At 39.4% G+C, this 13,628-nt stretch overlaps 2 protein-coding genes across 10 annotated transcripts in view; one reads left to right on the forward strand and one right to left on the reverse strand.

Moving 5' to 3' along the window:
• Positions 1–11,464, reverse strand: part of phactr2 (phosphatase and actin regulator 2) — a 73,652-nt gene extending 62,188 nt beyond the window's left edge. For both annotated transcript variants that reach the window (XM_036126449.1, XM_036126448.1), the window contains exon 1: positions 11,311–11,464. In XM_036126449.1, the coding sequence (XP_035982342.1) occupies positions 11,311–11,449 (139 nt within the window). In that variant the 5' untranslated portion in view covers positions 11,450–11,464. The remainder of the gene's footprint in view (positions 1–11,310) is intronic.
• A 1,573-nt stretch (positions 11,465–13,037) lies between these two features.
• The window catches only part of LOC105927970 (pleckstrin homology domain-containing family A member 1), a 30,349-nt gene continuing 29,758 nt past the window's right edge, over positions 13,038–13,628 (forward strand). For all 8 annotated transcript variants that reach the window (XR_004927556.1, XR_004927557.1, XR_004927558.1 and 5 more), the window contains exon 1: positions 13,038–13,169. The gene's annotated coding sequence lies outside the window, so the exon portion shown is untranslated. The remainder of the gene's footprint in view (positions 13,170–13,628) is intronic.

Here is a 13,628-nt window from a genome sequence, read left to right on the forward strand (position 1 = left end):
TGGAAAATTATACAATCTCTCTGTCCTGTGAGCACCTGCAGATTGCAATGCTGCAGCATCCCACTTGTTCTGTAATCCCATATTAGCCCTCACAGTTCATAGTGGCTATGTGTTTATAATTGCCTCCCAAGATGGATACCTGGTGTAATATTGGCAGTGGTGGGTAAATCCGGCTTCAGGAAGTAAAGACCCTGTCTAGTTTTCCTTCACCCTGCTCACTTAACCAGGTGACTTTAAATATTAGTCCCTGTCTATGCTGTGGAACAGGAAATGCAACTGGTTGCAACTAATCTCTCTGCAGGCTTTTTACTTACTGAAACCTGCATTACCCACCTCTGAATATTTCAATTTTGCAATTGCAAAACCCCATTCTATGTCGTGACCTTTAAGGTGATTTTAAGACGTAATAAACACGGCTAGATCAAGGAACAAAGAGATGATCTGAAATTGTCTAATAACTGTCCTTCTCACCTCTTCTTGAATTTTTTTTTTTGGTATGACAATATTTCACCTACTGAGATTTTAAGCCAGGTTCACACAGTCAGACATGTTCTGTTTCGGTGATTTCCTGATTCCACGTGTCTCCCAGTAATCAGGCCTGTTTGTGGCTGGTGAAATTGAACCAGCAAACTGCAGTTCATAACAGTTACCCCATCATTTAACATGGGGAGAGGGGGTTTATTTTAACATAAGGCCACATTGTTTGGATAGTTTTATTTTTCCCCCTTAATAAATAAAATCTTCATCTGAAAGATGTAAAAACACTTATGTATTTGTATGAGATACATTTGACAATACATTTTTTTTGTTAACATGAAGATTTTTAGTCTGAGAAAAAAATAAATCTGTAATGTGGCAGGTACTTTTTTACAGCGCGGTCGATGTCCACTTCAGCTGCACACACTGTAATACAGTGGTACTATCAAAAGCTGATAGGACCCCCAACTTGATTAAACTCGCTGCAACTACATGCACTCCGTGTAAAAATGTTAAGGTGCATCTTTGGAGGGTTGATTTGCGGTTTTAGTGTTAAATATTTGGAGACAAAAAATGTCATGCTTGTGTGTGTGTGTGTTTGGGGGACGGTGTGATAGAGAGCTGATGTGAACACTCTAACACCATCTAAAGTAAGACAGACATAATGTCCACACAACCATTAGGTTATCGACTGCATAAGAGCAGCTATATGCAGTAAAGTTCAGAGCAACTTCCCTTTCATCAGTCAGTGTGATTGCTCTATTTAAACTGTATATTCCAGATTCCCTACTTCTATTATTTTTCTCTTTTTCCCTTTTAACGCCGCTCATGTAACCTCTTCACCGATTTCCTAATATGTCAACAGCTTAAAGCTGCTGTTTTTGTCTCGTCTTCCGCAGCACCAGCGTTTCAAATCAACCCACTATGTCAGCACGGCATTTCCATTACGCCCAAACACGCACTTATTCTTATGAGCACACCGTTATAGGGGGCTGAGCAGAGTAGAGTTAACATCCTGCTCATCTGCTGCTGAGGCATTTTTACAAATATTAATAGAGTTAATGGCTTAGTAAGTAACCACAGAGTTACTGATAGACAGATGGAGGGGAAACAAATGGCATAGGTGAGACTTTGGCTTCTCAAGGAGTCCGCCGAGGCGATTCACGACGAGCCAGAAGATATAACAACTGGCTCCTCAATGTCAACAGCTCCCACCCCCATAGAAGGAGACAACAAAAACACCACTACCTTGCAAGATCATTAAAAACTAAATGTGAACTAAATGTGCACAATCTGCTAAAAACAGACAGACTGAATAAACATTAACGTGATTACTAAACCTAAGATTTAAAAGCATCTTTATTGTAGTTTTCATGACAATAGGACCCAAGAATGTAAATAAGCAAGCAGCAGAATTAAAAATGCTTCTTTTTCTCTTCAATGTAGTCACCAGCCACCACTGCCTGTTTGATGCTCCCAGCTTTGGTTTGCCCAGCCTGCCAGACCTTTTGTTCTGTTGGTGGCCTGCCCTCACATAGCAGAGCTACCATGAACAGCTAACACCTAAGCAAGCTAACCAAAACACTAGAATCACGCATGCGCAGCCAGCAAGCGGAAACTAACAAGGAACGTGCAGGCCCCTGCGTTAGGTGAATGTATCAGAATGATTGGCTCTCCCTGAAACACGAGGGACAGAGTGAGTGAGAGCAGGACCAAAACTTTGACAAATCCCGGCTCTTTTGGTGTGAAGAACAGGGATTGGTTAGAGTTTTTACAGAGATTGTTTTTTTAACCTACTTTTTCTAAATACATAATGTATTGACTACTTTCAGGATGGATGGATGTTTTTACCCAGTATAACAAAAGGTGTTTCTGACCAAGATTACCAACTATAGCTTTAATTCGCTACAAACCTGTAGATGGAAACACATCTGATTTGCATTTTCTTTTTGCTCAAAACGTTCACGAGAATTGGATGAAAACACAGCTAGTAACCACCTCCAGCTCAACACAAGAAAAAACAAAGAGCTGGAGGTGGACTTGAGGCGCAGCAAGAGGCTCCACACCCCTGCTGTAATAAGAAACGACGGGGATAGAGATCGCGGATACCTACAAGGGCTGCAACTCAATAATAAACTAGACTGGACAGATATCACTGAAGTCCTCTACAGGACAGGACAGAGCTGTCTGCTCTGAGGAGACTCAGTCCTTCAATGTCTGCACCAGCCTGCTTCGGATGTTCTACCAATCTGTAGTGGTCAGTGTCATCCTCTTCTGTGGCGCCTCTACATTTGGGGCCAGTGGGGCCAAGCCCCACTGGATGTCACTGTGGAGCTCTATGTTCACAATAATCAGTGGGACAGCATCGTTCTTTATAGTGTAATGTTACAAAAAAGACAGATTCCCTTACCAATAAAATTCTGTTGTAAACATTTGTGTCTATATGTCTAAGTCTGCCAGAATACTGACAAGCTCAGTAGGCGAAATCCTCTTGAGGCGCCTTGATATTGGGGCCAGCCAACCAACGTTTGTTTAAATAATAGACATCTGAAATCACAGCGTGCATGCCCAACAGGCTCTCAGTAGAGAGATGTGGGGCACAAATCCTGTGGCCCCAAGCTCAGATCGTCCAATTAAAATACTGGAATTGCACACGTAGTGTGCAACTATCTAGGCAAGGCAAATTTATTTGTGTAGCACATTTCAGTACAAAGACAAGGAAAGTGATTTACATGATTAAATCATTAGAAAATAAAAACAAGTAAAAAAAAAAAAAAAGTTGGAATAAAATGTATGAAAATTGAAACAAAATAAAACATAAAAAAATGGAAACTAAAATCAAATATTAATCTCGTGTTGGTTGTCCTGGCTAGCTCATTGAAAAATTGATGTGAATCTTTTCTGTTCAATAAATGAATAATATGAGTGACCCTTTATTTGTAATTTTCTGTATAAAAATTAAATTACATATAGCTTTTATAAAAGGGCATTTCTAGTTTGTTAATTTATGCTGAAAGTCAGGTTGTATACTTCACAAAAAAAGTTGTTGCTTCTAATCGTTTTTGAGATTTTGTGCCCCACTTAACTCATGATGCCAGATATGCCACTAATCCTCTTTGCTGTGGTGAGCTGGGAAGGTCGTATTGGGGCTTGTGATGGCAACAAATTGGACAAGCTAGCGAGGAAGCCCAGCTTGGTGGTGCGGATGGAACTGGACAACCCCTCTGATCCTCTTTATGCTTACCTGAGGCAGCTCAGGACCTCTTCAGCCACAGATATATCCAGCCCCGAGCCTCAAAGCACTTTGGAGATTAATTTGTGCCATTAGCCATAAGAATGCGCAATAGCACAGCACCAAACTTAATTTCAGACTATTCAATTTATTCACTTGTAAGTAATAATTATTGATTGACTATACAGTAACTAGTGTGTTAACAGTTCTATAATACTTCATCTGGCCTTTTTATATTCCTTTGTGCTGCTATGTCTACCAAAATGTCCCCTATGTGGGATTAGTAAGCTATACCTTTGATGTTTCGTGAAGTGGGAATTGGACCAAAGTGCAGACAAGCGCTAGGAAGCCACATGAGATGATGAACGACGAAAAGATTACACTTTTAGAAAATGACCAGACACTAAAGAGCCATGTAGCAGGGAATAAACAGGTGGTGACTCAATGGTCGCTAGCATAACTTAGCGATCTGACGAAGAAGGAGAGGAACCGGGAGTTTAAATAGGGGTGGACATAACAGAGAGGAGGGCAGGAGGGCAGGTGAACGTAATTACAAGAACAAGCAACAGGGGAACAACATGAGGGTGATAAGCTGAGGGACAGAGAGAAAGCTTGCTGACAGGTAGACAAGAAATCTAACAGAAATAAGATATCTGACTAAATCAGAATGAAGTTACAGAAATCACTAACTACATCTTGAAGGTAAAAATAAACAAACAAAGTATCACAACAGTATTTAATCTTATCTTGGATCAGGTGTTTTGTGACGGCAATTGCAAAACATAGACTTTGCTGTCCTTTGGCCACTTTCTAACCCAAGCATGCGTGCTTTGGGTCATTTTCCATTTGGAAGACCCATTTGAGCCCAAGCTTTAACATCATGGGCGATGCTGGTTCCTTACAAAAAACACTGCCCTTTACACAATTTTCTGTTTTTCATGATGCCATATGTCTGTGAAGGGCACCAGTCCCACAACATGGCACTGCCACAACATTAGGATGATGCCACTTCACAACAGAAATTATGTTCGAGGGCTTACAAGTTTCCCCCTTTTTCTTCAAGCTGGACGTCTGCGTGGTGTTTATATGTTTATATGCATCAGTGGAAATGTAACCAAGGAGAAACCAGGCTTTTGGAGGTCCACAGTTCTCTTCCTGGTGTCTTGGTTGATCACTTTTGATCTTTCAAGGATGTCACACAAAGAAGCAGTGTGTTTGCTTGAAACGCATCCAAAAGTGTACCTTTTTTTTTTACTGAACTATTGTAAATTCATCAGAAACAAAACGGTGACACCATCAATTGGTGCTGTCACAAATTGTTAATCAGCATAGGAAACCTGTGAATTTTCCCTTATTAGTCTGGCACTTAAAAAGAAACTGGTAAACCTAATTGACTGTATATTAAAATATGGTTTCAACTGTATATGTGATATAGATGTCTCAAAGTGATACACTATCTGACTTGATAAAAGATTTCGAGCTGGGCTGTGAGCTAAACACACTTAAAACTTCATAGTTTAATAAGATTTCTGTTTCAGAGCTGAGTTTCTATTTCTGAGACTTTAACAAAAGCCCCAACGGAGGCTAAGGATAGACTGTGCGTGGGAGGTGAGGGGTAAAGAGCTGCTATCTGCACAACACAATGTTTTAACAAGTAGTTATTGCCGACTCAAAGGGGCCGTAATCAACGTTATTTTGAGAATGATACCCGAAAGGAACAGACCTCCTGGTGTTGCTTTTTGTCTTCTTGTCTTTTCTACAGCCCTCTCCTCCTCCTACTTAATCACCACATCCATGGATCGTTTTTGTGTTGTTTTTTGCTTGGATTATTTTCAATTTTTTTTTTTTTTTGTTTTTGCTCTTTGCCTGTCTTCCAGCTCCCTTTTTTGTTATATTTTTGTACTTTTGTTCTTATTTCTTTGGTCTTTTTTATCAACTTCTTCTATTTATTTATTTCCGCATTTTCGCCCATATCTTAGCAAGAGATGGAAGTCTATGGAAAGCAACCATCTGGAGGACAATCTGTTATTTAGAAAGAGCAGCAAAAACCCATCTACCTCATCAATCATCACAATTGAAAACATGAACATTAATGTGAGCACATCTTTTCTAATGCACACAAAATAACAATTAAATATTGCTGCTGGCTACATTATATTGTGCAGTGTTTAAATTTGCATCTTGAGTGCAGCAGCAATTTAAAAAAAATGGTTTATAAGATAGGCCAAAGATCTTTTTTTTTAATCCTCTATTATACAGGTGCTCTCATCGAGATCGAAGATCTCATTTACGAGAGACCTGTTTTGATGAAACAAAAAATAAACAACAAAGAAAAGTTACAAACAGGGCAACAATGCAAAAAATGTAAATGTTCCATTCAGATTGAATAAGCCAATGAAATATTATGTACCTGAAAATATGAGCAAGTTTCATAGCAAGATTTCTCAGTTTGTCTTAAAAAAAGTTTAAATTGTCCTTGAGAAATCAGCATGAATAGTTTCAGATTCTGCTGAAGAGTGGTCTAAGTTGAAGAGCAACAAAATGCTTTATTTCCCCATCCAAGTCCTGATTGTACTAATGGAGAACTGCGGGAGATAAAGTCCTGACAACAAAATCTGAGTCTGGGCTGTCAAGGTTACATCTAGGAGGATAAATAGAGCAGGAACAGTCCAAGGATAGTTTATAAATGAAAATGTACTAATGCATGCATCTAAAGATTGATAATGATGGCCAGTTGACCCGAGACTATAGGGGCACAGTAATGAGTGAGCAATTTATACCTTGTTGTGAACCGTAATGCCCAGTGATAGACAGCATATGCAGAGAGGTGGCATCACAATAATCTAAAACAGGCAGGAAAGTCATTTAAATGAGATGCTTCTTTGCACTGAAAGAAAATCAAGATCTACTTCTGACGAAAAACACAAGTTTGATCTTTAACTTCTTTAAAACATGCTAAATATGTGACTTGAATGAAACCTTGTTTTCAGTTCCCATACCAAGGCACTTATAAGTCTTAACAAACTCTGTTGGTATACATTTCATTGCTTTTATGTAAGGCAGAGTTTGTGTCTGTTCTGTTTCCTGAAACCAGACTGATGACATGACAAGATGTTTGCCCCACAGAAATATTCTTTAAGGGGATCATTACCAGTATTTCAAAAGCCTTGGCTAATCGAAATAGGATGATAATTGTTTAACAGTCCTTTCAACAAGGGGAGTACAAAAGCTGTGATCCATGTATCGTGATTGAGGCTAGTTGTCAAAGAGAGATAAGAAATTGTCAAAGAGAGCTAAGAAATATGTCTGTATATATATATGCGAACAGCCTATATATATAAACAGCCTATATATATATATATATATATATATATATATATATATATATATATATATATATATATATATATATATATATATATATATAAATAAATGCGAACTCCCCAGGCACCTGTGCGGTGCCTGGGGAGCAATCTGGGGTTAGGAGTCTTGTTCAGGGACCCAAAGTGGCAATCTGTGGGAGTTGAACCCAGAACCTCCAGGACACAAGCATAATGCTCTAACTAATAGGCCACCACTCCCCCCAAAATAGGTTGTGGTAGACCTTGCATAGCAGAGGATGGTTTCAATTCATCGCTCGCTGGGTTGAGGGCCTAGCACGTTTCCGCTACTCCACTCTGCTCGCATAAATAAAGGCGTATCTTAAAATTATGATATGGGTCGATATTTTTATCTTGAACTGATGTAATTGGATCATTGATCATTCAATCAATATATCGATCTATGTATTGTTACACCCCTAGTATTTATGTGGCATGTAGGTGATGAAAAGATCAAGAAGAGATGATTGGTCTAGATATTTTGAACTAGGGCCAGTAGGACTGTCAATAATTTGACAAAAATTAAAAGCAACATAGTGTCTTAAAATCTTCTGACACTGATATAAACCTGACCGAAATAAAATCACCAGACAGGAGGATTTCTTAAAAATTCAAGATGGACAAATATTGAACTAATGAAGCTAAACCGTCAGGAATGGCAGAAGGACGTCTGCAACAAGCAACGACAGACAAAAACTGTCCATACAATTCAAACTACAGGAACATATTTAGAAAGAAGGAGCTGAACTTTAAGTCAGGATCTAACAAATAAAGCTGCACAGCCTGGTTCTCTTGGGCATTCTGAACAATACATACTAAACCAGTGAACAGAAACATCTCTAGCCTGCACAGATTTGAACATGGGCATTCCTATGTAATATATGAAGGCCACCCGTGCTTAGAAATCAGCAGGTGTATTATATTCTGTGAGAGGACCAGTGTTTGGCTGGATACAGGAAAGCTGTCAGAGCACAACTACTTGACATTTCCATGGACTCTTGGTCAGAGAAGGGTGGCAACAAAATATTGTGTTGGGGTTTGGGCCCCCTGAGCATAAGGACTGTGGAGACTTTATTAGAAAAACGCCACATAAAGCCAGCAAATGCTGGAGCGAATCAAAGCAGTCAAATTTAACAATATTCAAAGATACATGAGTCCAAATAAGAATCCTTGGATGCACAGAGTCCAGATTACGGAGAGCATAGCCACTGAGACTCCATGCTGTGAAAATGCAAAGGCCCACAATTAACTCCCATCACAAAGAGAGTCCTGTTTGGTAACACAGTGACCAGAACTGGTGGCTATCAGACAGGGCTGGTTGCTGACTGCTAGAGCTTGCCTTCATAGAATTAGATGTAAGGTGTTAAGAGAGTTTATGGTCCCAGTAAAAAAAATTTTTTCGCATAGTAGATGATACCCCCATATTTTCTTACAAATAGGAATCCCTTGAACTTAGAAACTGCTGTAGTGAAGGTAGTTTTAAGCAGACTTATTCAACCCTTATATAGAATATATTTACATAGATTAGAATATTAAGCAAAAGTTTGGTTAAAGATGTTATTTAAAACGCATATTGTATCAATCCATTTATTTGTTCAATTGAAAGATCATGGCTTACAACCAATGAAAACCTTAAACCTAGTTCCTCACAGTGCTTTTAATTCTAAGATCAAAACAGTCATTTCTAACACAGAAATGTTATGTTTTTGTTATGAGGAACACAAGGTATTGATTGGGTGACTGTGGCTCGCCAGGTGGAAGAGTCGCCTTACAGTCATAAGGTTGGTTCGACTCCAGCTGATGTCCCCCTGGACAAGGCAATTAACCTGACGTTTTCAACCGATCTGCTAATCGGTGTGTGAATGTGTGCCGGTTAGCAAGTGCTAATGGGTGGATACGACTCGAGCGTAAAGTGCTCCAAGTGGTCCGTATGACTAGAAAAGCGGTATATAAATTCATTCCATCTATCATTTACGTGTGTCCAGCAGACAGTCACTGACACCCTCTACAGCAGGGGTGTCAAACTAATTTCTATATAGGGCCACTTTGGCATCATGAAGTCATTAAAAGGGCCGCTTGCATGTGTAGAGACGATAATTTTTATTTTATAATTTCATTCCAGTTCTCACAGTAGTATAAAAAATGCACAGTAACATAAAAGTAGCACCCTTAGGCCCAGTTTATACAGTTTATCTGCAAAAAAAGTTGATATTGGGGTGAGTTACACTTACAGGAGGCACAGTTTTAGCCACTTTATACACTTTAAAAGGATTTATGCCTTTTTTTTTTTGGCTCTCGAGGGCCGGATAATTTACCTTGACGGGCCGGATTTGGCCCGAGGGCCTTGAGTTTGACACCTGTGCTCTACAGCGAGGGCACAAAAGCTACAAAAGGCAGCAGGACTTGGTAAGAGGGCTTTCAGCAAATGTATTAATGGGAACTTGAGTGGAAGGAAAAACATCCAAGAGTTTGGGAGAGATGCCCGGTGCCCGGACTGCAGCTGGAGTAATTAGCACCTAAAGAGCAACCACATAGACATAGACATATATAGGACAAGGGCTACAACTGTAAAAGAGGAAGGCGACAGACACCAGAGCAAACAACGCAGACGAGCGACTACAATGGCAATCTGGGCTTATTTAACGCCTCAGATGTCCTCCACGCACGCTGCATCGATGCAGTAATTTGTGCAGGCGAAGCACCAAGTACTGATTTTATTTACTGTACATGGATTCATACGTTTCAATAGATTCGTTTTGTCATTTGATGTCCAGAGTGTCCGGGAATAATGAATAATGAGGTTCCATTACATGTAATCATCAAAATAAACACTTGAAATATGAGTAATGATTATATTTGCGTTTTTTATTTTCTATTAATATACCGAACTGAATTGACTGAATATGCAGTTTAAGTTACGAACGTGCCAAAAACGTCTCACTGAGTATGATGGGGAAATAGCTCCCCCTTCAGTTATTTTTTAAACATTGCTCAGAGTTTTGGTTTTTTTTTTAACGATGGCAAACGTCAAGACAGAGGTCAACATTTCAAAAATGAAGATCAAGATGACATTTCTGATCTCAGCCCGTGTCATTTAACGGTGAAGCAGACAGGAATAACCTGATGGGACTCTACATGAAGACATGAGTGAGAAGCATCTGCAGCTGTGGTTTACACTTATTATTCTTTTGAGGTTCAAACTAACAGCCGATTGTCAGGAGCAACAAATAGCTTTAGACTTTTGGTTTCCTAGCCGCTCCTCTCTGCAACCATTTCCTGTAATTACGGCTATAATATAAACACCCAATACTTCCTGTGTGAGACGAGCTGAAGAAGCACGACTTCCAATGCGACAATAATCCCACGACAGATTAATCAGACTTGCAGGACAGGGAAGATCCCGCAGGGAAACCAGCGTATCATCGGCGTATCAGCCTGCCCATAATGCTGGTTAAATGGGTGCACTTCTGCAAAATGAGGCTAGTGGTGGAGATGGCATCCAGGAAGTGGTTTTAACCACTAAAACAGTACACAGGCCGGTATGCGCTCTGCAGCCATGAGGGCTGCTAAACTGTCACACTGACATTTAAGAAAGATGCTGAGGACAAACAGGTGGTTAACACCATGGCTGAGGCGTTACACCGCTGGGCGCATTTGTCCTGTCTACTTGAAGCCATTTTGATACCCTTCCGCTGGACCCTATATGTTTTGATAATCTGCTGCCTCCATGCACACATATACACGTACAACTCTCCAGTGTAAAAGTGTGCACAAGTGGCATCATTCAGCCAGCGTGTTTACGATTATGGTACCTTGATTATTAAACATTAAAAAATAAAAAATAAAATTAAAACAAGAGAGAATTAAGTTTTAAGATGGGTGTGTCATAAAGTTAATGCAAAAACATGTGATGCTTTTTATAGACATATAGAGTTGCTATCTTTGAATATATATATATATATATATATATATATATATATATATATATATAGATAGATAGATAGATAGATAGATAGATAGATAGATAGATAGATAGATAGATAGATAGATAGATAGATAGATGCTTGCAAAAGCAAATGGAAAGACACCCACGGAGGAGTGTAAATGCAAAAATATTACAAAAATCAAATGGACCCTATCGGCCCCGTCATGTCCAAATATATTATTGTCTATCATGATAACTGAGGCTTATGTCCGAACAGGAGTCAGGCAGTCCCCTACCTGAGCGGGCCCCCCGGAGCCTGCACATCACTCTGGAGCGAAATCCCGAGGTGTCACTTTGGGAGCGGTGCCTTGGCAAGGGCAGCAGCGGGGCGAAGCGCCTCATCTCTGGGTAGGTGTCCCCTTCTTCATCCTCCATGGTCGCGTCCTCCGTCAGCCCGCCAGGAGTGGTGCGGCAGAGTGAAACTTCTCCTCATCCACATCTGGTTGTCACACAGCCCCTCCTACTCAAACTTATCTTGGGTTCATTTTAATATTGTTGATATTAATGTAATATTAATGTTTATTTATTTTTTTTAGTCGACGCCTGTGAATAGATATAACTGATAACTGTCTTTTGGGTTTTAAAGATTGTAGTTTGACATGTTACAAAAAAAAAAAAAAAAAAAAAAAAAAAAAACTGCGCCTGGGAAATTTCCCTCGCGGCCTAATTGCTGGATTATCACTTTATAACTTTAGACGCTGTAATAAGGCATGTTAGTCATACTCAGGAATCTAAAAAAGTTGACAAAATGACTGAAAGCGAAAGCAAAAATGGCAGAAAGTGTGGCGAAACAACGTGACCTCAGATTCTAAACACTAGGTGTCGCTAAGTTTCCACTCCTGTCACGAAGCGTGACGTCCACGGAGCAACATGGAGGAGTCGTTCATTTATCAGCTCGAAGAGGATAACAGTGTTAAGACGTCTCACTCCAATCCATTTTTAAATTACCTCTCCTCTAGTCTATTTTTGGTTTTCATGTTGCACATTGAAACTGTTCAAGCATCATAGCGAATCAAAATGGAAACCAGAATCAAACAAACAAACAAACAAACAAAGCTTTTACACTGTGTTGGTGAGATAAAAAAAATGGCCATTCCATATGAATAAAATTATGAAATATTGAGTACATATAGAACTGTGCATATAGGTAAGTAATATTAAATGCAAACAAAACGACATCAACAGAAGAATTGTATCACAAATTGAATTACTGTGTTCAATTTTTTTCTGTAGCATTCTCCAATTTACAGCAAATGTTATCTCGAGACAAACAGATCCAATTCATAACCAGGAGCAAATAAACAAATCAATCCAGACATAAAGAGCCATTGTCCTCAACCGGTTGAACAAGTACAAATACAAATAATATGTTACAAATAATATGTTATCACCTTAATAATAGGATTTAGTAAATTATATATATATATATATATATATATATATATATATATATATATATATATATATATATATATATATATATATATATATATATATATATATATTGGCTGGATCGGGAAATTAGCTTTTTGTCTTTTTAATCATGCTCATATTTAGTCATATTTAAATTTTTGTGCTGTCTTTGTAAAGCAGCTTGTGTATGTTACATAAGTAGGTGTTGTACTTAAGTATTTATGAGTGTGCAAAATGTAATGACTCACAAACAGGAAAGGCAGATAACAGTTTGTCTCTATGTTTTTAAACACACACCCATAATGGAGGTTTTGTTGTTGGAAGGTTTTCCTTCCTGGAATGACTTAACGTGGCCTTTCCTGGTAATATGTACAAATTGGAAATTGGGTCCCTTAACTTTAATGTACAAATGTCTACACAAATGTACAAATATGTTTCAATTTCGGAATACGGACACGTCCAGTTCGGTCCTTGTTCCGACCCAGTCCAGTCAAACACAGCATCTGGCTGTCTGCGTTTTTTTTAAGGGGATACACCATCTTCGCAACAGACGATCTTTGTCAGTCTCCTCGCAGCAGAATGACTGTTGTCTTCTAGATCTGTTGAGATGGGCTGCGGCGCAGAGGACACGCTCAACACCCCCGGGACCGCGTCCGCTTACTAGGAAGCTGAACACTGGGAGGTAAACTTTGTTTTTCATCACTACAAAAGCTGCTAAGCTAACATTTTCTAGTGTTTTTTTTAACATGTAAATCTGCTTCTAAACTCCCCCCCGAAGCGGGCTAACCCCGGTCATCTCTGCTAGCCCTAGTTGCCTCTCCAGATTCCCCACGCAGTTTTAGGTGGGCTGTTCGCACCAGCCGTGGGTATTTTGCGAGTCACCTGTCGTGTTTTCGGAGCGCTAAGCTAACCTGGACCATATCTGGTTGTTAACGCTGTTGCTAACGCGTTGCGGCGAAATAAAACGTCAAACGTTGCCTCAGACTAGCTCCCTCTCATTCTCACGATACTTGCTCTCGCTTGGGTTGGGGAATTCGTGGGCATAGAGACTGTATTTTTTTTTTTTTTTGGTTTTTAATAGAAACCCCGTGTGAAGTTTTTACATCCTGATTATCCTCGTTTGGTCGCGAAAGCCTCCCCT

This window comes from Fundulus heteroclitus, chromosome 22 (genome assembly GCF_011125445.2).
Source record: "Fundulus heteroclitus isolate FHET01 chromosome 22, MU-UCD_Fhet_4.1, whole genome shotgun sequence".
Classification (NCBI taxonomy): Eukaryota; Metazoa; Chordata; class Actinopteri; order Cyprinodontiformes; family Fundulidae; genus Fundulus; species Fundulus heteroclitus.